This window comes from Hemiscyllium ocellatum, chromosome 20 (genome assembly GCF_020745735.1).
Source record: "Hemiscyllium ocellatum isolate sHemOce1 chromosome 20, sHemOce1.pat.X.cur, whole genome shotgun sequence".
Lineage (NCBI taxonomy): Eukaryota > Metazoa > Chordata > Chondrichthyes > Orectolobiformes > Hemiscylliidae > Hemiscyllium > Hemiscyllium ocellatum.
This window is the reverse complement of record NC_083420.1, coordinates 23,327,339-23,348,566: the sequence shown is the minus strand read 5'-3', so window position 1 is coordinate 23,348,566 and position 21,228 is coordinate 23,327,339. Positions and strand designations below refer to the sequence as shown.

General features: G+C 42.9%; 1 protein-coding gene across 1 annotated transcript; it reads right to left on the bottom strand.

Moving 5' to 3' along the window:
- Positions 1-3,840: 3,840 nt before the first annotated feature.
- On the bottom strand, positions 3,841-20,275 carry LOC132825385 (ras-related C3 botulinum toxin substrate 1). Its single transcript, XM_060840587.1, has 6 exons — positions 20,153-20,275; positions 16,969-17,040; positions 16,489-16,606; positions 9,317-9,379; positions 7,598-7,757; positions 3,841-5,676 (listed from the first exon to the last, which is right to left on the bottom strand). Exons 1-6 carry the CDS (start codon positions 20,185-20,187, stop codon positions 5,546-5,548), a joined length of 579 nt encoding a protein of 192 aa, XP_060696570.1. The 5' UTR covers positions 20,188-20,275; the 3' UTR covers positions 3,841-5,545.
- Between the last annotated feature and the right edge of the window lie 953 nt (positions 20,276-21,228).

Below are 21,228 nucleotides of genomic sequence, written 5' to 3'. Positions count from 1 at the left end.
TATAAAATGAGCTGCTAGAGGAAGTGGTGGAGGCTGGTACAATTACAACATTTATAAGGCAGCTGGATGGTTAGATGTAAAGGAAGGGTTTAGAGGGATATGGGTGAAAATGCTGGCAAATGGCACTAAATTTAGAATATCTGGTCAGCATAGATGGGTTGGACTGAGGGGTCTGTTTCTGTGCTGTACACCTCTATGACACTTGCTTGACTTGGGCCTTTAACCCTAAGGGAATAAAAATTTTCCATAGATTCTGGAAGATGGTTGATGGGGTAATGTAATTTCTTAGAAATAAACACATGAAACTAATCTACAATTTTAAACTGGTAGTAAACTTAGGAAATGGGTCAAATTTGGGGCGAAGTGGTGCACCAGAATATAGACAATGCGAGAGAGAAAAATTATTATGGGAAATGATAAATATACTGTGACAGGAAGGAATAGGTAGTACAACTAAATGAACAGAGAAGGCTAGAATAAAAGGACAAAGCTAAAAGCTCTGCTTCTAAAAGACATAGATAATAATGAACTGATATAAATAAATTTCACTATAATCAGGTAGACAAGATGACATGGGTTGAGACCTGAATGTTGAAGTGTACTTGACATTTAGGAAGGACAGGGAGGAAAAAGTCTCAATTAATTATAATATTAACACAAGTGTTACTGCCCCACTAAGTTCAGTAAATCAGGATATAGATGGGTAGAAATCACTTGTGGTAATGGTATACAGGTCCCTTGGGAGCAATTCCTTTATACTCTGGTGTGTGTTAAAGGAAGGAGCATTGAGACTTATCAGATAGTGATTTTAATCTTTATATAGACTGAAAAAGTCAGATGGGCAAAAGATAGATTAGATGAGGACTACAATAGAATGTTTTCAGGCTAGTTTTTTTCCAACAGTATATTCTGGGATCAACCAGAAAGCAGTATAGCATGCCAGCTATACTACAGCTGACATGGTGCAATAACATAGGATTGCTGCTACCTAGGGTCACTCTCACAGAGGGTAATTATTGAATCCTAATGTTTTTTTTAAATTTTGCATTGGTTGATGGACAGAAAACAGTCGGTCCAAAATTAATACTTCAAAACATGGGGCAATTATGAGCACACAAAAACACAGGTAGCTTAAAACACAAAACTTTTTATTCTGTTAAATTTCACTAGTAATGTATGATATCCTATGTTTTGGTTGTTTGTAGGATAGATTAGTAGTTAGTTGGTTTTTCTTCCTTTTTTTTAATGTTTTGGTTTTTAAAAATTTTTTTTTAAATTGTATAAATACTAATATACTTTTTTGTATTACATTGTAATTTTGTAAAAAAGGTTTAAACATTTCTTTTTCAACAAGAATACCTATATTAAAAAAATCCACTTTTTTCCTCCTCACAGGAGCTGGAAAGTTTTTGGAATTCTCTTTATCAAAAGATGGAGGAAGCAGTCTTTGAATGCTTTACAGTAGATAGATTCCTGATAATAAAGGACTGTAGGTAGGGATGTGGAATCATCAGATCAGTTATGATCTTATTGAATGGGAGATCAGTTTCAACAGGCCTCCTAATTTGTATACTTATGCAAGGTTAGAAACAACATTGGTAAACAACTTTTGAGTAGAGCTTCACAACCACCTTTCCCCTAATATACCCTCCACCTGTTTACTAAATAAGTATTGTTGAATAAGAAAAATTTGACAATTTAAAATGAGCCCAAATACATTTTACAACCTTTAGCAATATATGTCTTAATTGTGAAAACTTTAATGACTAATCAGAACATCCACAAATGTTTATTCCACCTTACTGTGGAAATCTCTGTGGCCTGTCAAATTATGGATTGCTGTAGCTAAGATATCTAAAAGCCTTGGTTTGCAAGGCCAATGAGGTGCTGAGGAAGAACTTGATTGCTTCTTTTCATTATGCCATTTGCACCAATCCACAGCAAGCACTGTGGACACATCTACAAAAATCTAGGTGTCCAATGATTCCGATGTGAATGCATGATGCATATTGTGGGTTTTTAAGCACAAGATAATTAAACACTGTCATATGAAATAAGTATAACATCAGATGTGATCATTACAAAAGGCTCCTCTGACACACAGTAGCTAACACACATTTGAAAGGTGAAAATTCTATAAGACAGGCAAACTGTATTGCATATTGTTCCGTCACTGATCTGGCTGATGTTTACCAAGGGGATACGCCTCAGCAGATTGGTGGTCAGTGCTTCTGCTTCAACATACTTTTTTTGCATTTCCATTTCTCATTTTATTTCAACTTTCTCATTCTACCAATAAGAGATCTTACCACTTACAGCTAAGAGGTTTCATGAGCATAAACACTACTCTGCCTGTATCAGTTCATTGAAACAATGTATCTTAAGGTCTGTTCCAAATATTCTAGCACATAACAAAAAAACTTTGTTTCTACACCAGCTAATGTAACAATGTACATCACACAATCCGAGGTTCAAAAATGATGGATTTGTCCCTTTCCCACAAGTATTGACTTTAAGGATAATGTTAGCTAAACTGATTCTTCACCTAAAATGTATGCATAGCCATAACAGCAATCATCATAGCCCTATTCAGCTTTTCCTGATGTTTGTAAAGGGGTAGAAAGGGTACAGTACAATCAGACGCTGCGGAAAATCACAACACAGCAATGAAAAGTTCCTCGAATCTGAAAATAAATGGCATAAACAACCCTTTCCCTCTCTCAGACAGTGGACTAAAGTATTGCAAGAGCTTGCAGATGTTTTGATGAGGCACTAAATAAATGCTTTCTTTTACTTTGCGTTAGTCAAAGCATTAGAAAGACAGTGATCAATTATTGTACATTCTTTGTTTCACCACCATTTTGCAGTGTGCACACACTGTTCCCTTCATCCCTCCTCCATCACCTGTCTAACGTTAAAAAAATTCCTAACCCCCTTCCAGCCATACCGGACTCTGTCTGTTTTTTCTCTCCACAAATGCTGGCAGACCAGTTCAGTTTCTCCAGCATTTTTTGAAATTGTACAGCGTTACCTAGATTGATTGCAAAATTAAGGTAATTGGTTAGTCAGAGCATTCAACCCAGGGCAGCTGATCAGTTTTTTAAAAAAACTCTTCCAAACCAAAGTTTGAACTGTGATGGATTAAGAACTTAAAGATCAGTACTACCAAAAGCTATGCACTGCTTGGATGGCTCATCCACAAAATGTAACCACTAACTACTGAGGTAAGTTTTAGAGGGTGTGATAACATTGCTTTGGAGAGAAACAGGTTTGTCTATTTAACCTATTAACTAGCTCTTCAAAATTAAGGAATGAATCACCTAGTTTACACCAGTCTGACTGCTGCCTAAACTGTAATATAGGCAAAAAACTGCAGCTGCTGGAGATCTGAAACAGGAACGTAGGGGAAATTCAGTTCTGAAGTCATCATATTGGACTCTTTTCTGATGAAGTCATACCAGAGCCTGAAACATGAACTCTTTCTCCCTCCAGAGATGCTGCCAGATCTTTTGAGTTTATCCAATAGTGTTTTCCTCAATTGCAGATTAGCTGAGTTCACACTAATCTTCAATTAAAGTTCTAGAATAGGAGCAATATTCACCTTTAACAAAACATGCTGGCTTGTATGACACACAGGCCATTTTTCTTCCCCTTCATTTGCTCATTTGATTCAACAAGAGATTCAAAAAACACCCTAGTTCTAAGTGCATTGTCCCACTAATACCCAATGTATACCCTTAAATAAACCCTAGTGTAAAATCAGGTGAGGAGGGAAAGAAACACTCAACCCACAGTGTTAAACCATTACATGCTGGATCATTAAACAGAGGCACTGACCGATTGTACAGGCAGATGTAGATCTCTAAACAGAGTATTCACTGTTTATTCAAATCACACAGTAAACATATAGAATAATTATGAATGCAAGCAAGCAGTTCCTCTTTCTCCAACATTTTAACACTTGCTCTTTTTCTTTTAAAAAAAAAGCAGATTCATCTGTTTCTGTTAACAGTCCTTCCCTGTTGGATTTCACTGTTCCCAAATAGATGAGCAACATGCATAGAACATAACCATTAGAAAAATTAAGTAGAAAATACATTGGGATTATGTACATTTTAGATAAGGCGTCTATGGTAGAATTAAACAGAGCACTAGGATAGGTGAGGGGTTAATGGCTCCGTGCAAGACTTGGTCTATTTGGTTTTAAGGCTTCCCAAAATTGAAATTAACCACAGGTGAGAAAGGATTTATGTGATCTGTAGTCATGCTGATTAAAACATGGAGGGATAAAAAGAGGCAATAAAATTGCTTTCTTTACTGACGTTAAGCATTTTCTACATAATCAAGTTTTATAATTAAAGTTAGCAATATCAACCTTATTATGTTCCAGATTATGAAATAACACTTGTTGCATTCAAATCTGAGGCATTGGTACTTCCAATGTGACCATTAAATGACAAATTTTGTGACTTAAACAAAAACCTTTCCAGTCACAGTTGTGAATAACCATTTCAGAAACATACAAAATGTATGTTGTCATATGAATCCCATTAAGATATAAATCAGTAATGTTTGTTAGGCCTCAGTTAATGCCTTCGATAAGGCCAGCTCCTCTTTACCCAAAGCTTGTGTATTTACTCTCACAACACCAACATACAATTCCATCTGTTGTTGCATCCGTATTTTAAAAACTTGCAACGATTCAGGAAAACCAGCACAAAGGTTGTTCAAAGATAGTGTTCCCCCCACTCATTTAGTCTATACCAGAGAATACTGAAACTCCCAATTCAATGCCAATTGTTAACCGCAGCGCTCTCAAATGGAAGCACATCCTGATTTTACGACCAATTTGCTTAGACTTTTGTTTTAAGTTTAAATATGTAGCAGCAGACATTAACTCACTGTAATTACCGTTTGCATCAATAAAGCATGTGCCATCTTTGAACTATCAAGGTAATGTGATAAACAGTAATATAATTAATAAACACGGCCAACTAAAGCACTTTTAGCATTTGAACTGTACAAATTCTGTGATATCTTCAGAGATGCGACAATCATATGTCTGTAACCATTCCAATACCACATGTTAAAACCCAGCTCACCCCCTGCAGTTTAAACTATTGACAGATTAGTTATAGCTGCTCTGGGACAGCTAGGAGTAGGTCAGCATTAATTGCTTGGTTAAGAGTTCTGGAAAGGTGTAAACAGTACCAGATAGAAACAGGCAGTTCCTTCTATGCATTTAGTGTTTGTAGTGCAACAGATATCTTTAGTTACATTGGATAATTTGGCAACTTAAATACAATTGAGGAGTGTAAACAGGCAGTAGGCTGGGAATGTAGATAGGGGACAGAAAACCAATAGAACCTATAACTGATACTCTTCTGTTACATTAAATATCTAAAAAATTAAACAGTAGATGCGTTCCAATAGCACTGCACAGAGGGATTCTAAGGAAAGAGGAAAGTAATCACAACAGGGAAAAAATATTGGCATATTTGAATCGATGCTCTGTGGACCTGGTAAACTGGTGGATACGATGGATTTAAAAAAGGAAACATCTTCTCTTCTTCTTCTTTACAGGGATAGGACAGAGAACCGCTCTGATTGCTTCATCAAACACGGTCTTAAGACCTCGCTGAGTTAGTGCTGAACATTCCAAGTACTTCACTGAGCCTGTGGAGCAAGTGATGGAATAACTATTAGCAGGACTAAAGCATTAAAGTGAAAAGCTGGTCTTCAAGTGAGCCAGTGGAGCTTGTGTCCGTATAAATCTTATATACCGCCTTTTGAAAAATCAAAACAGTCCACCACACTGAATGGTGACCTTGAACCATGGCTCAATCTTTCGCCTCCCACAACTAATTAGGAAAGACCCAAAAGAGTGCAGATTCAACAGGAGCTTTCAAAACAGAATTAGGTAGATTATTTGAAAAGCATAAATTCTTTGGGGAAAAAGAAAAGTGGTGAGAGGGCTAATTGGACAGCTGACTTGGACACCACAGGCTAAATTACTTCTGCTGTGATTCTACATGTAGGTGCATTTGTATTCACTATTCAGTGTGCCGATTTCAGTTAAGACCACCAAAGCCCTTTACAACAGTGCTTTATGTGCAAATGGACTGCAATATCTTCACAATAGACAGCTTATGTAAGAAAAATTGTGGTGCAGTATTGGTCGCCTACACCTGGGCCAGCAGATCTGGATTTAAGTCACAACTCAAGACCTGAAAGCCACAGAAGGCATGGCATAAAGTGGCCAAACAGATTCTCAATTTTTAAATTCTTCTGCAGTTCCAGTTGCAGGCAGCAAGAGCAGGAGTGTTTCCTGGGCAACCAGAATGCTATAGCAGTTAGTGTGCCACAGCTTGCCTACACAGCTTCTTGCCATTAGAACAATCATCCTGTTCCAAGGAGACACACACACTTACTGATTAATCACAGCTGATTAATATCTAGCGTTTGAGCGATTACAGAAATTCTATGGTAGCGTGGTCAAGCACGGAGGAATTGGATTTCAGCTTCTGTCTCTACCGAGTTATGGGTTTGATTCCCACCACTACCCAAAGTCACAGCAGCTGTACCAAGGTGGGTGTCTCCAAGTTGGAGCAGCTTGAGATTTGCTGTCTTTACTTTGGGCTGTTATGGTGCAGTAATATCCCCACCTTTAAGCCAGGAGGCCCAGGTACAAGTCTCATCAGTTCCAGAGGTGTGTAATAACACCTCTGAACATGGCGATTGGAAAATAGGTTTTAAGAAGTACAGACATTGATGCTGGCTTAAAATAAAAAATTAGCGAGATTAAATTTTTACTGAAAGCGGGGTGAAGTAAACTCAAGCCAATGATTTTTTTTTTTAAAAAGCCTGGGGCAGGCAGACTCTTACAGCACGGAAACAGGCCCTTGGCCCAACTCATCTTTGCCAACCAATTTTCCTAAAGAAAACTAGCCCCACTGGCCTGCATTTAGCCCATATACTTCTAAACCTTTCCCATAAATCTTTTCCCCTCATCTCAAACCTGTGCTCTCTACTGGGGAAAATACCTTGGCTATTCACCTTATAATGTTTAAAAAACCATAACAGCCTTGGGTAAGGTCACCTCTCAGCTCCTATACTCCAAAGAAAAAAGTCCCAGCCATGCTGATTATAAACAGCTGCAAATGTGTTGCTGGTCAAAGCACAGCAGGCCAGGCAGCATCTCAGGAACAGAGAATTCGACGTTTCGAGCATAAGCCCTTCATCAGGAATAAGAGAGAGAGAGAGAGAGCCAAGCAGGCTAAGATAAAGGGTAGGGAGGAGGGACTAGGGGGAGGGGCGATGGAGGTGGGATAGGTGGAAGGAGGTCAAGGTGAGGGTGATAGGCCGGAGTGGGGTGGGGGCGGAGAGGTCAGGAAGAGGATTGCAGGTTAGAAGGGCGGTGCTGAGTTGAGGGAACCGACTGAGACAAGGTGGGGGGAGGGGAAATGAGGAAACTGGAGAAATTATGCTGATTATAAAACCCACTTTGGTGATCAGTCACATTTTAATAAGCAGATAGAACCCAGGTTAACACACAGATGCAGTTAATGTTAACAGGAACCAGGAAGGAAATTCATACCAATTTCTTTCGCCATGGCAAGGCCCTGTGGGTATGTGATAGGAGTCAGTTTCTTTTCCCTCAGCTTTTCAATCGTGTCCTTGTCATCCCGCAGATCAAGTTTGGTGCCCACCAGAATGATGGGAGTATTCGGACAATGATGCCTTACTTCCGGATACCACTAGGAAGATAAACAGACTCTTTGTAAGAGAAAGGAGCAGGACTAAACCTCACAGCCCTTGAGATTCCTCTGCCATTCAGTGAGATCATAGCTGACCTTTTACCTCAACTCAGCATTTCCATCCTATTCCTATGTCCCTTGAACATTACTCAAGGGCTGAGTACCCAATACATGAGGTACAGAAATCTAATACTCATTGAGTGCTACATCTTTAGAAGCATAAAACATGGGGGGAGTAGGTCATTCAGTCCTTCAAGCCTGCTCAACAATTCAACATGATCATGGTGAATCATCCAACTCAGTACTGAAAATAAATGTTGAAACAAAAATGTACACCCAGGTCTTGCCATACTTTCCTCTTTCCTAATCTACTGTCATTCAGATAACCTGCTTTCTTGGTTTTGTTACTGAAGTGGATAATGTCACATTTATACTCATTATGCCTAATTTGCCATACATTTGCGCTTTCACCCAACTTTTCTAAATCACACTGATGCATCTCAGCAAGCTCCTCAAAGTTTACACTCTCACCTAAATGTGTGACCAGCAAACCTGAAACATATTACATTTACTTCCTTCATCTAAATCATTTATATTTATTGAGAATTGCTGGGGTCCAAGCAAGGATCCCCAAAGTACCCCATTAGTCACTAGCTACAACTGGCAGGATGACGCATTTATTCCTTATTTCCTGTCTGCTAACCAGTTTTCTATCCATGTCTACCCCAATCCCAAGTACTTTAATGTTACATCTAATGTCATGAGACTTAATTGAAAGCATTCCTAAAGTCCAAGTAAGCCTCATCAACTGGCTCATCAAATCTTAGTTACAGACTTGAAAATCACCAGATTTTTCAAGTATGATTTCCCTTTCGTAAATCCATTCTGACGCAAAGTACAATTTGACATTATCACTGCCCTTTTAAAATTAAGTTTCAACAGTCCCACATCCTCAGGCCCCAACAAGATACAAAGATATTATTAAAGAGTGAAGCACCTGACACGATGTTAACTACTTTGAAGTGGACCAAACCTATTTAGAGTCAAAAAGGGTGGCGCTGGAAAAGTGCAGGTCAGGCAGCATCTGAGAAGCAGGACAGTCAATATTTCGGCATAAACCCTCATCAGGAATTTCACTGCAAACTCATTTAGATCTGTTGTGCTTAAAAGAGAAACTGACCCAGTCAGGGCCAGAATCGAATTTAGATCTTACGAATTCAAGGGTCTACTCTAACCAGTGGCAGGATCCAGATCACCAACCCCAAGCATTTCCAATGCGCTGTCTTCAGCACTATTTGCATTCTTTCTATGGACAGCTTTCTCAACTATGACCAGTGCAGGATATGAAGTCACATACTGATGGATGGTCATCAAGTCAGAATGGCTCAAAACTTCAAAACCACCATGGGCAAATCAGAGTAATTAGGTTTTAAGTTTGCCCCTTCCAGACTCCAGTACAAGCCCCATGTTAACTGTGGTGGCATCAATTGAACAGCATCATGGAAACTGTGCCAAGATTGCGACAAAGCCAATTTTATTCTACCTTAAGCTGAGCTTACCTTGGCTCGAACATTTTCAAAGGATGCCGGGCTCACCAGTGAGAAGCAGATTAGGAACACATCCTGCAAAGAAACAACAAATATTAACAGCTGGTACAGAACAATAATACTATTATTTGTTTTTAGAACCTGAAAATTGAGGATACTTAGAATGTGAGGCAGCATCCAAGGAACAGGAAATTCGACATTTCGGGCATAAGCCCTTCTTCAGGAATAAGGGCTTATGCCCGAAACGTCGAATTTCCTGTTCCTTGGATGCTGCCTGACCTGCTGCGCTTTCCCAGCAACACATTTTCAGCTCTGATCTCCAGCATCTGCAGACCTCACTTTCTCCTCAATACTTAAAATGTTGCAAGGTTCATGTAAATAATCTTACTACAAAATTAAAGATCATGAATATGAATGAATGCAGTCAATTTTATAAAGTCAGTCATATTAGAATCAAGAGGACAATGAACACATTTCCTTCTAAACCCACTAGATTTGCACCCCCAATAAATTCAAGTCAGATACTTATCAAAAAAAATGGAAGATTAACTACTTGGTCTGAGTAGGTTGAAGAATGATTTAGAGGTTGAGATTTCTTGGACCTTCTACCTACTTCTGTCGCCATTCTCACAGAGAGCTATTCCCACAATATCTCTCACCAAGTTTGGTGTCGCCTCAGTACTGCACTTCTGACAATGAGCACCCCCTGCAGTACAGCGCCAACCACTGTGGCACTACTTCAATACTATGCCCAAGTATGCAATGTTCCTTCAGTACTGTCCCTCAATGGTGCTGCATTAGTACTGCATCCGTGACAATGTGATAGTCCTCCAGTACTGTCCCTCCCATAGTGCAGCACTTCTGACAATGTAACACTCCCTCAGTACTGCACAATATAAGCCACAAGTCTCTGGAGGATAACATGAACTCACGACTTTTCGATTCAGAGGCAATGCTTGTTGCTGAGCACAGAAACATACTCTTCAGTATAAACTGTCAGCACTGACCAGACATCCTAAACTGATCTAGTCCTATTTGGCCAATACCCCTACACAGGCAACAACCTTTTGGTGCATCTGAGGCAAGCTGTGACAGGAAAAAAGAAGAAAAAAGAAACGGCGTCACAGTGACAAAGACAGCCATTATCAAAGAGCATCATCATTCCAGGAAACATCATAGCATGAAATCATCTCACGCCAGTAACAAATGGGAAAGGTTCTGTTAGCCAACTCGAGGTACCTATTCTGAAGATAAGATGATGCATAGAAATAAACAAACAGGTGACGATCAAATGCCACAGAAAGGAAAATTGCCACATTTGGACACTAAGTTAAATGGTTCCCATGTCCACAGCAAAGGTAGGAATCAGTGAAGAGTTATGGCCAGTTTTAGTAAAATGTGGCATTGATCTTTATTCTGAAAATAGAGTTCATGCTAGTTTGATTTTGTATTATCTCAATATTGGGCATTTCATGAACACCAAAGCCCTCTCAAATGGATAAAACTTCAGTTAATATATTTAATTTCATTTTAAATATAACTATTGTACTTCTAGTCACAATTTAAACGTCTTGACCCCTTCCCCGGCGACTTTTTTTTGGAGAAAACGTTTCATTTTCAGACGAATTTTTGTATTGCTTTATTTTATCGTATTTTTAATGCTTGCACTCTCATCTGGTGTATCCAAGCTTCTAATAGAAGGTTCATACTCATTGTCATCTTCTGAGCTCGACATCTGGGCATTTGTAAAAAAAAAAAGCAGAAAAAACCGAATGACAGTGTGTGCCCAAAAGCGGTGTGGCGATGCTTGCAATGCCTAAGGCAGAAGAGACACAGCTACCAGACGTATGAGTCACCGAGCATACTCGTTTCTAGCTGAGAAAGGCCCAGAAATGCCGAGAATTGATGTATAAACTCGTCTGTGGCTGTTTTTGAAGTTATATGTTTTGGACGAGTTTACTCGTCGCACTCTGAAAAAGACACATTTGGTGAAGACAAGTTAACTCGTCTTTGCTGGGTAAGGGGTTAATATTGTCACACAAGGCTAATCTTAATATTTGCAGTTTATCTGCATTTCTTCAGAGTACTTCTACTTAGTTATGCATCTAAAGAACTACTTGTCATCACTGATGTACACCTGTGGCAGAGAAGCCATTTGGCTTCATTCCAGAAAATAATACACTTGATGGATGCATTTGTTTATAAACCTCATGGAGTAATGTGAAAATAAGCAGGAAGCACAACTTTGTCTTATGCTCGCAAATTGTGCCAAAGCTCTTGACACTGTCCAGCATATTGCTCTATGGAAGACACTTGCACACTTTGCAACCAAACTTATGTTACTAATAAGAGAACTATACAGAAATGGTGATGCGTTAGTGATAGGCGTACAAACCAATTCCAGTTGGAGAAGGGATTCATATAGGACTTTCTGCCATCACCCATGCTGTTAATTATGGGAAAGAAAGTAAAGACAATGGTGCAAGAAGACTTACCATAGAGATACGTCAGTCTCATGAGAGGTTTTAGAATGTGAAATCTCAGGTATGTAGTTGACAACACACAACAGAATAAAGAGAGCGCTCGGAACTATGACAAGCATAGTCAAAGGACACAGCAAGTCTTTTGAATGAATGTAAATGAGGTAAGTGACCAGCATTATGCTTCTAGATGGCAATGGAAAAGTCAAGACTAGAAGCGTTGAGAGACAGATAGCAAATTATTTGTTTGTTTATTTATTTATTCATTAGATGAGGAAGTCACTGGTTAGGCCAACATTTATTGCCCATCCCTAATTGTCCAGAGGGCAGTTAAGAGTCCATCACATTGCTGTGAATCTGGAGTCACATGTAAGCCAGACCAAGTAAGGATGGCAGTTTCCTTCCCCAAAGGACGTTAGTGAACCAGATAGATTTTTCCAACAATCAACAACCGGATTCATGGTCATCGTTAGATGCTTCATTCCAGATTTTTGAATTCAAATTCCACTATCTGCCACGGCAGGATTCGAACCTAGGTCCCCAGAACATTACCTCGGGTCTCTGGATTACCAGTCCAGTGATATTACTACTAGACCATCACCTCAAGTGATTGATAATGAACAACAAATTTGGTCAAGAATTAAATTCTGGTTGATTAGTTAGGACAATAAGCATAACCAGTGACTTTAGTAGAGTCTGGAAGTTCATAAGCATGACACTGAAGAAACGTCTCGTCAGCTGACCACTATGGAGTATTGCATTACAAAATTCCAAGAGTTGGACTCTGAAGAAAGTGGATGAGAGAACATTATTAGCTTTTGAAATGTGTGAGAGACAAAGGATGCTCAGAATTAACTGGATTGACAAAGACGCAAATAAATGGGTTAGATCAAATGTAGAAGCTCAATAATTAAGAGGTAGTAAGTGCAGTTAGAGAAAGGTGGTGAAGTACAGACACTAGAGACGGAGACCCTACAAACTTATACCAGCAAGGATTGAAGAAGCAGCTGAAAAATGTGTTGCTGGAAAAGCGCAGATCAGGCAGCAACCAAGGAGCAGGAGAATCGATATTTCGGGCATAAGCCCTTCTTCAGGAATGGGGAGGGTATGCCAAGCAGGCTAAGATAAAAGGTAGGGAGGAGGTACTTGGGGGAGGGGCGTTGGGAATGCGATAGGTGGTAGGAGGTTAAGGTGAGGGTGATAGGCCAGAGAGGGGGTGGGGGCGGAGAGGTCGGGAAGAAGATTGCAAGTTAGGAAGGTGGTGCCGAGTCCGAGGGTTGGGACTGAGGCAAGGTGGGGGGAGGGGAAATGAAGAAGCTGAAGAAATCTGCATTCATCCCTTGTGGTTGTAGGGTTCCTAGGCGGAAGATGAGGCGCTCTTCCTCCAGGTGTCGTGTTGCCATGGTCTGGCAATGGAGGCAGCCAAGGACCTGCATGTCCTTGGCGGAGTGGGAGGGGGAGTTAAAGTGTTCAGCCACGGGCGGTTGGGTTGGTTGGTGTGGGTGTCCCAGAGGTGTTCTCTGAAACGTTCCACAAGTAGGCGGCCTGTTTCCCCCAAGTAGAGGAGGCCACATTGGGTGCAGCGGATGCAGTAAATGATGTGTGTGGAGGTGCAGGAGAATTTGTGATGGATATGGAAGGATCCCTTGGGGCCTTGAGGAAAGTGAGGGGGAAGGTGTGGGCGCAAGTTTTGCATCCGCTGCACCCATTGTGGCCTCCTCTACTTTGGGGAGACAAGCCGCCTATTTGCAGGACGTTTCAGAGAACACCTCTGGGGGACACGCACCAACCAACCCAACCGCCCTGTGGCTGAACACTAACTCCCCCTCCCACTCCGCCAAGGTCATGCTGGTCCTTGGCCTCCTCCATTGCCAGACCATGGCAACATGACACCTGGAGGAAGAGCGCCTCATCTTCGGCCTAGGAGTCCTCCAACCACTAGGGATGAGGGTTTCTCCAGCTTCATTTCCCCTCCCCCCACCTTATCTCAGTCCCAACCCTCGGACTCAGCACCACCTTCCTAACCTGCAATCTTCTTCCTGACCTCTCCGCCCCCACCCCCTCTCTGGCCTATCACCCTCACCTTAACCTCCTTCCACCTATCGCATTCCCAACGCCCCTCCCCCAAGTGCCTCCTCCCTACCTTTTATCTTAGCCTGCTTGGCACACCCTCCCCATTCCTGAAGAAGGGCTTATGCCCGAAATATCGATTCTCCTGCTCCTTGGATGCTGCCTGACCTGCTATGCTTTTCCAGCAACACATTTTTCAGCTCTGATCTCCAGCATCTGCAGTCCTCACTTTCTCCAAGATTGAAGAAAAGCCAAGTGTAAAAACAGAGGACAGGAGAAAAATCAGGTGGATGGAGAACATTGAAATGTGAACTGAGGGAGGCCAGAAGGAAATCTGAGAAGTGAGAGAATGCCAATCGCCTGACTAAGCCTATGGTTAAACCAAACAAAATTACTCTTCAGAGTCCTTATTTCTGGCATTAGAGATACAAAACAGTTTAGCAAACAGATTAACCAGATTTCTTTTAGTGATCCTTGATTAGTGCTCCATCTGGTGTTGCAAGAACTTGAACTGTTTGAAGATTTGCACTAATCTGTTTGCTTAATGCAAATTCCAAAACCACTGTTGGAAACAGTGGGATACCAGTAACAGACCAGTACTTGCTATTCTCTCCCTTATCACAGATCAGGATACAGATGTAATACACGTTGTGGAGTCTTCCAGGCAGGCTCACAAAGTTTTTCAGAGGAGCTAGGATAAGAGAGGACAGAATATCAAACATAAAAAGTAGGGCACTGCTGCCTCACAGCGCCGGGGACTCGGGTTCGATTCCAGCCTCAGGCGACTGTGTGTGTGTGGAGTTTGCACATTCTCTCCATATCTGCGTGGGTTTCCTCCCACAGTCCAAAGATGTACAGGTTAGGGGAATTGGCCATCCTAAATTGCCCGTAGCGTTAGGTGCAGGGATAAATGGGTCTGGGTGGGTCAGTGTGGACTTGTTGGGCCAAAGGGCCTGTTTCCACACTGTAGGGAATCTAATCTAATCTAATCATAAGCAAATGTTTCCTATTCATCCAGATGCCTTTTAAATAGCTGTTGTTTCTGAATGCCCAGTCTTGCCTGAGGATACTCGGTTCATTTGGAGAGCTGCCACCACAATGACCAAGATCAACTCACTTACCAAAGACCAGGGAAAAATTTCTGGCAAGTTGCTCACTAAGTCATTTTATACTTCAGAAAATGTGAAGGAATTGATGTTGTTCTTCAAAATGCTGCCAGATCTAATGAAAAGTACAAGTACTGAGCAAGACTGTACCTGCCTTAAAAACAAACAAAGCAGCCATTCACTACAATTAGGTCTCCTCACAAAAGGCTGATGCAGGAAGTACAAGTTACAACAGAACTCCATCTTTTGACCTGCCCAACAAAAGAAAAACCCCTAAGGCAGTGTGCCAACCACAGTTCTGAAGGAAAACCTAACCCATATTCATAGTAAACCAGTCCTCAACCCATGCTGTAAGTATTCACCTCTCACCTTCAACATAAGGGCACACCATAGCAACACTATCAAACAACACCAAGTACTAAGATATATAGGGGGATATTAGGACAGATGATGAAACACTTGGTCAAAGTGGTAGGCCTTAAAGAAAATGGGAGAAAGTGAGGACTGCAGATCAGAGCTGAAAATGTGTTGCTGGAAAAGCGCAGGTCAGGCAGCATCCAAGGAGGAGAGTCGACATTTCGGGCATGAGCCCTTCTTTAGGAATGAGGAAAGTGTGCCCAGCAGGCTGAGGTAAAAGATAGGAGGGGGGACTTGGGTGAGGGCCCCTCCCCCAAGTCCCTCCTCCCTACCTTTTATCTTAGCCTGCTGGACACACTTTCCTCATTCCTGAAGAAGGGCTCATGCCAGAAACGTTGACTCTCCTGCTCCTTGGATGCTGCCTGACCTGCGCTTTTCCAGCAACACATTTTCAGCTTAAAGAAAATGTTAAGGCAATAGAGAAACAGAGTCATGGGATGGGTGGCTTCCAAACAGACCAGGCAGATAAAGGCACAACTGCAAATGGTACAATTAAAATTGGGATATGCAGAGGTCAGAACTGAAGATATCATTAAGGATTCAGGGCTAAAGGAGGCTAGACATGTGGAAAAATACAAGGTCAGAGGGGACCAAAAACGAATGAGAATTTTAAAATAGACTGCTGTTGGATTGGAATTTAGTGCAAGTCAGTGAGCCCAGATGGGTAAATGGGACATGGTGAGAGTTCAGAGGCAGACAGCAGAGTTTTAGGGCCACAAAGGTCAGTGCAAAAATAAACAGTGCTCACAGATTTAGATCACTACACCACAACAAGGAGGAAACAAAGTTCACAGGGGAAATTCCACATTATTGGACATGTTTATTGCCAGTCTTCAAGGATTAGGTTTACACTTCCTTGTAGCTACATTGTTCATCATTAACGACTGCAGAACATAAATTATAACAGATAATCAGAACATTTGTTCTCTGATCCACCTCACTATTACCCCGCCACCTACTGTGTTATGCCACAGCACACCTCAAATCTTGACACACACGGCCACTCCAATCTATCATCACAGCCTCTCATTGCTCTAACTTTACCCCTGACACCCCCAATAATTTCCTTAACTCTTAAGGCAATGTTCAGTTATGGTTACATAGTACTCACTGTCTGAGGATAAGAAAGTGGACGCAGACGATCATAATCTTCTTGACCAGCTGTATCCCAAAGCCCCAGATTCACAGGTTTCCCATCAACCATCACGTTGGCAGAATAGTTGTCAAAACTGCAGAACAAGCAGATTTTAAACTGAAACAAAAACACCTAAAGGAGTATCTTTATCAAGTGACCACATTCATAAATCCATTATCGCTTAGGACCCCACCCTTCTGCACAACACCCTTTTCCCTGACTCCCTTCTCTGCAATTTTACCACAATACCCAAACACACCACCTCCACTTTCCCCATTACATCTTCCCCTCAACACGAGTGCTCTACATTGCTACATGTATACTTCTCACATCAAATGTCCTCTTCCCTCCAATTGGAATGAAGGAATATTCAGCTGTAATGGGAAGGATTCATGTTGCTACACAAAACCCCCTGCTGTGCCTATACCCTAGTGAATAAAATGTCCAATGACTCACACAGTGGGGATGTATTCGCCTGGGAAGGCATTGGTCGTGTAACTGATGAGCAAGCAGGTCTTACCCACTGCGCTGTAAGGGAAGAGAAAACTTGCATTAGATAACACGTCCACATTCTCAATATCCAAAGAGTGGAATTCTCTACACAGATAGTATTTGTTTAAATAGAGACATCTGCTCAAGACTTTAACCGCAAATCATACATTACTTAATTTAACAGTGGAGATTGTACATTTTCAACAATATTAGTCTATGTGACTTTAAAATAGACATTAAAAAAGGTGGTTGATGTTGCAACTTGATAAAACTTAAGGACAGTCAATTTCACTCCACGCAAACCACAAGTACCAGAGCCCTAGCATAGTCATTTAAAAAAAAAACATTTTAAGAACTGAAATGATCCAGTAACAGCAGTTGATAAGACACAGGAGTTGGGAGCAAGTGAGAAGTCTTTTATCTTATAAAGCTCAGATATTACAGGGTTTTAGTGGGGGAGCTCCAGAGCTTAGACCAAAGCAGCAGAAGGCACAGTTGCCTGTGGTGAAGTAAAGCACATGGGAATTCTTATCACCCTTTCAGGCTGTAAGAAGCTGGCTATACTTAGTAGTGATATAGTAACAGCAGCAAAACCTGGAGCAGTCACGCAATACTTGATCTTTTCTCTCTTTTTGGATAGTAATGGTTTGCCAAGATGAAGTCATCATAGCCCTACCACACCATAGGGCTACACACTCACTACAGAAATATGAGTGGTTATGCTTTACCTGAGGGCTACCACATCTCAGGTGGAGGGAAAGGTGGAGAATGAGGGCCCTTCATGGTACCCTCAGCCAGTTTTGAGTTACAGTCATAGAGATGTACAGCATGGAAACAGACCCTTCGGTCCAACCCGTCCATGCCAACCAAATATCTCAAACCAGTCTAGGCCCACCAGCCAGCATCCAGCCCATATCCCTCCAAACCCTTCCTATTCATATACCCATCCAGATCCAATGTTGCAATTGTACTAGTCTCCACCACTTCCTCTGGCAGCCGACTCCGCACATGCAACATTCTCTGCGTGAAAAAGTTGCCCTTAGGTCTCTTTTATATCTTTCCCCTCTCACCCTAAACCGATGCTCTCTAGTTCTAGACTCACCCACCCCAGGGAGAAGACTTTGTCTATTTACCCTCTCCATGCCCCTCATGATTTTGTAAACCTTTACAAGGTCACCCCTCAGCTTCTGATGCTCCAGGGAAAACACCCCCATCCTATTCAAACTCTCCCTATAGCTCAAATTCTCCAATCCTGGCAACATCCTTGTAAATCTTTTCTGAATCCTTTCAAGTTTCACAACATCCTTCATATAGGAAGGAGACCAGAACTGCACACAATATTCCAACAGTGGCCTAACCAATGTCCTGTACAGCCACAACATGACCTCAACTCTTGTACTCAATATTCTGACCAATAGAGGAAAGCATACCAAATACCTCCTTCACTATCCTATCTACCTGCGACTCTATTTTCAAGGAGCTATGAACTTGCACTTCAAGGTCCCTTTGTTCAGCAACACTCCCTAGGACCTCACCATTAAGTGGATAAGTCCTGCTAAGATTTGCTTTCCCAAAATGCAGCACCTTGCATTTACCTAAAATTAAACTTAATCTGCCACTTCTCAGCCCATTGCCCCATCTAATCAAGATCCTGTTATAGTCTGAGGTAACTTTCTTCATTGTCCACTACACCTCCAATTATAGTGTCATCAGCAAACTTACTAACTACAAGTCTTATGCTCACATCTACATCATTTATATAAATGATTAAAAGTAGTGGACCCAGCACTTCACTGGTCACAGGCCTCCAGTTTGAAAAACAACCCTCTACCACTACCCTCTGTCTTCTACCTTTGAGCCAGTTCTGTATCCAAATGGCTAGTTCTCCCTGTATTCCATGAGATCTAACCTTGTGAACCAGTTTCCCATAACACAATTCTCACTTAATGTATTGTAAATATATAAAAATCGTGATTTAATGGATTTTTCTCAACTAAATACGAGACACACAATTATCTACCAGGAAAAGCAATTAAAACAAATGGCAGTTAAGCTATTTACATAATCTGACCAAACCCTAAAGGCACTTAGTTCAAAAAGTTTAATCAAATGAATTGTGCTCACTGCACCAGAAAAAGAACGCACAGAATCAGTCAGAAAAAGATCCTGTAGATTTATTTTGGGAAATTATTGAACCAGTTGAATTCTCAGAAACCAACAGCAAGATTAGTGCTCAGCAAACATTGATAGTGTTAGTTTCTCTTTGATTTGAAAACAAAACTTTGAAGCAACTAATCTTGATCTGTCCGAATTAGTTTTGATTTGCTCCCAGCACCAAATTACAAAAACAAAATTCAAGAGGGGCAGGTGGCAGCGCAGGACAAAAGGAATGTAGTTAGTGAAAACCGAATTTCACAGAGAAAGCGGGGAACACAAAATAACAAAAAACCACCATGGGGAGACAAGAACAAAATTAACACTAATTCACACACCGTTAAGGAGTGAACTGATCAGGAGGGAAGCAGAAGTGAGGAATGCGATAAAGGTTAAGTCAGAAGACACTTCGAGACAGTTTCAACAATCAACAAGATTCTCAAATTTTACTTATTCCTATATCCCTTGATTCACTTACAATCACTTCAATGTACTCAGCACCTAGACCTCACTGGGTTAGACAACTCCAAAGATTCACACCCTCCAAGTGAAACAAAAAAAGCTAAACTGAAAATACCGAATCTCTCTGGGTCCTGAGGCGGTGATCCCCCATTTTGCTGATTCCAGCCACGAAACATACTCTTTATTTAGAAGTTATTAAATTCTGAATGAGTGGCTGCACCCACCCCCCACCAGGCTCGGGACTCCAGGGAGTGGGGTGGGGGGGGTGGGGATATTGCCCACAGGTCGCACCCCCTCACCCCGGGACACCTTTCCTGACTGAACTGGACATTAAACCGAGCTGCCGCTTTCTGCCCGGGCTGGTCAGCGCCATCCAGGGCGGCTCCTGTGAAGGTCCGCGGCGCCGCCGCTGTCCCGGGGGCGGAGGGACAGGACAGCAGCCGGAGAGAGAGAGAGGCCGCGGCCCGGGGCGGGGCGGTGGACGGAGTCAGGGGGAGGGTGGCCCAGGCCCAGGCCCCGGGGAGGCACTCACCCATCGCCGACCACCACACACTTTATCGCCTGCATCGGGCCCGCGCTCCGTCTCCAGCAGCTTCGGCCTCGCGAAGCAGACTGACCGGAAACCGCCCAGGCCTACCCAACTTCCGGTTCCGGCCGCGGCCACTGCCGGAAGTGAGATCCCGGGATTCCATTATCCCTCCCCCACCCATACCCCGCACTCCACAGCCCCTATTCCACCAGTACCCCGCCCATTAACCCCCCACACACCCCACTGCCCCTGTCCGATACCCCCAACCCTTACTGCCCCTGTCCTATACCCTCACCCCCACGCCTCGTCCAATACCCTCCCAGTTCTTTCTGACCCTGTCCCATACCCCCCACTGCCCCGTCTCATACCCCCCACCCCCCACCGCCCCGTCCCATACCCCTTACCCCCCACCCCCCACTGCCCCGTCCCATACCCCCACCCCCCACCGCCCCGTCCCATACCCCCCACCCCCCACCGCCCCGTCCCATACCCCCCACCCCCCACTGCCCCGTCCCATACCCCCCACCCCCCACCGCCCCGTCCCATACCCCTTACCCCCCACCGCCCCGTCCCATACCCCTTACCCCCCACCGCCCCGTCCCATACCCCCACCCCCCACCGCCCCGTCCCATACCCCCCACCCCCCACTGCCCCGTCCCATACCCCTCACCACCCCCCACTGCCCCTGACCCAGACACCTTTACGCCCACACTGTCCCTACCCCATACTCCCTTACCCCCACATCGCCCCTGCCCCATGCCCCCTTTCCCCCCATGCCCCCCACTGCACCTGTCCCACAGCCTCCGCCCCATACTCCCACTGCCCCATCCCATACCCCCCCACTGTCCCCGTCCCATACCCTCTTATCCCCCACTGCCCCCGTCCCTTACCCCCCCCCACACACCCACTTATCCCCGTCCCTGTCCCATACCCCCTCACTCCCCCAATGACCATGCCTGTACCCTCACTGACACCTTCTCTCCACTACCCTGCCCCCTCCCCACATCCTCTTTCCCCACTGCCCCCATTCAGCTTACTGCCCCAAATCCCCCACCACAGCATTTCCTCACTCCCCCTCC

What these genes read in the sequence shown, in the direction of transcription:
- LOC132825385 (XM_060840587.1), bottom strand. Translation starts at nt 20,187, where the DNA reads ATGCAGGCGATAAAGTGTGTGGTGGTCGGCGATGG. An exon ending in TGTGTGGTGGTCGGCGATGG is followed by an intron (nt 17,041 to 20,152) that starts GTGAGTGCCTCC and finishes CTTCCCTTACAG; the next exon opens with CGCAGTGGGTAAGACCTGCT. An exon ending in CACTTTCTTATCCTCAGACA is followed by an intron (nt 9,380 to 16,488) that starts GTGAGTACTATG and finishes GTTTCTTTGCAG; the next exon opens with GATGTGTTCCTAATCTGCTT.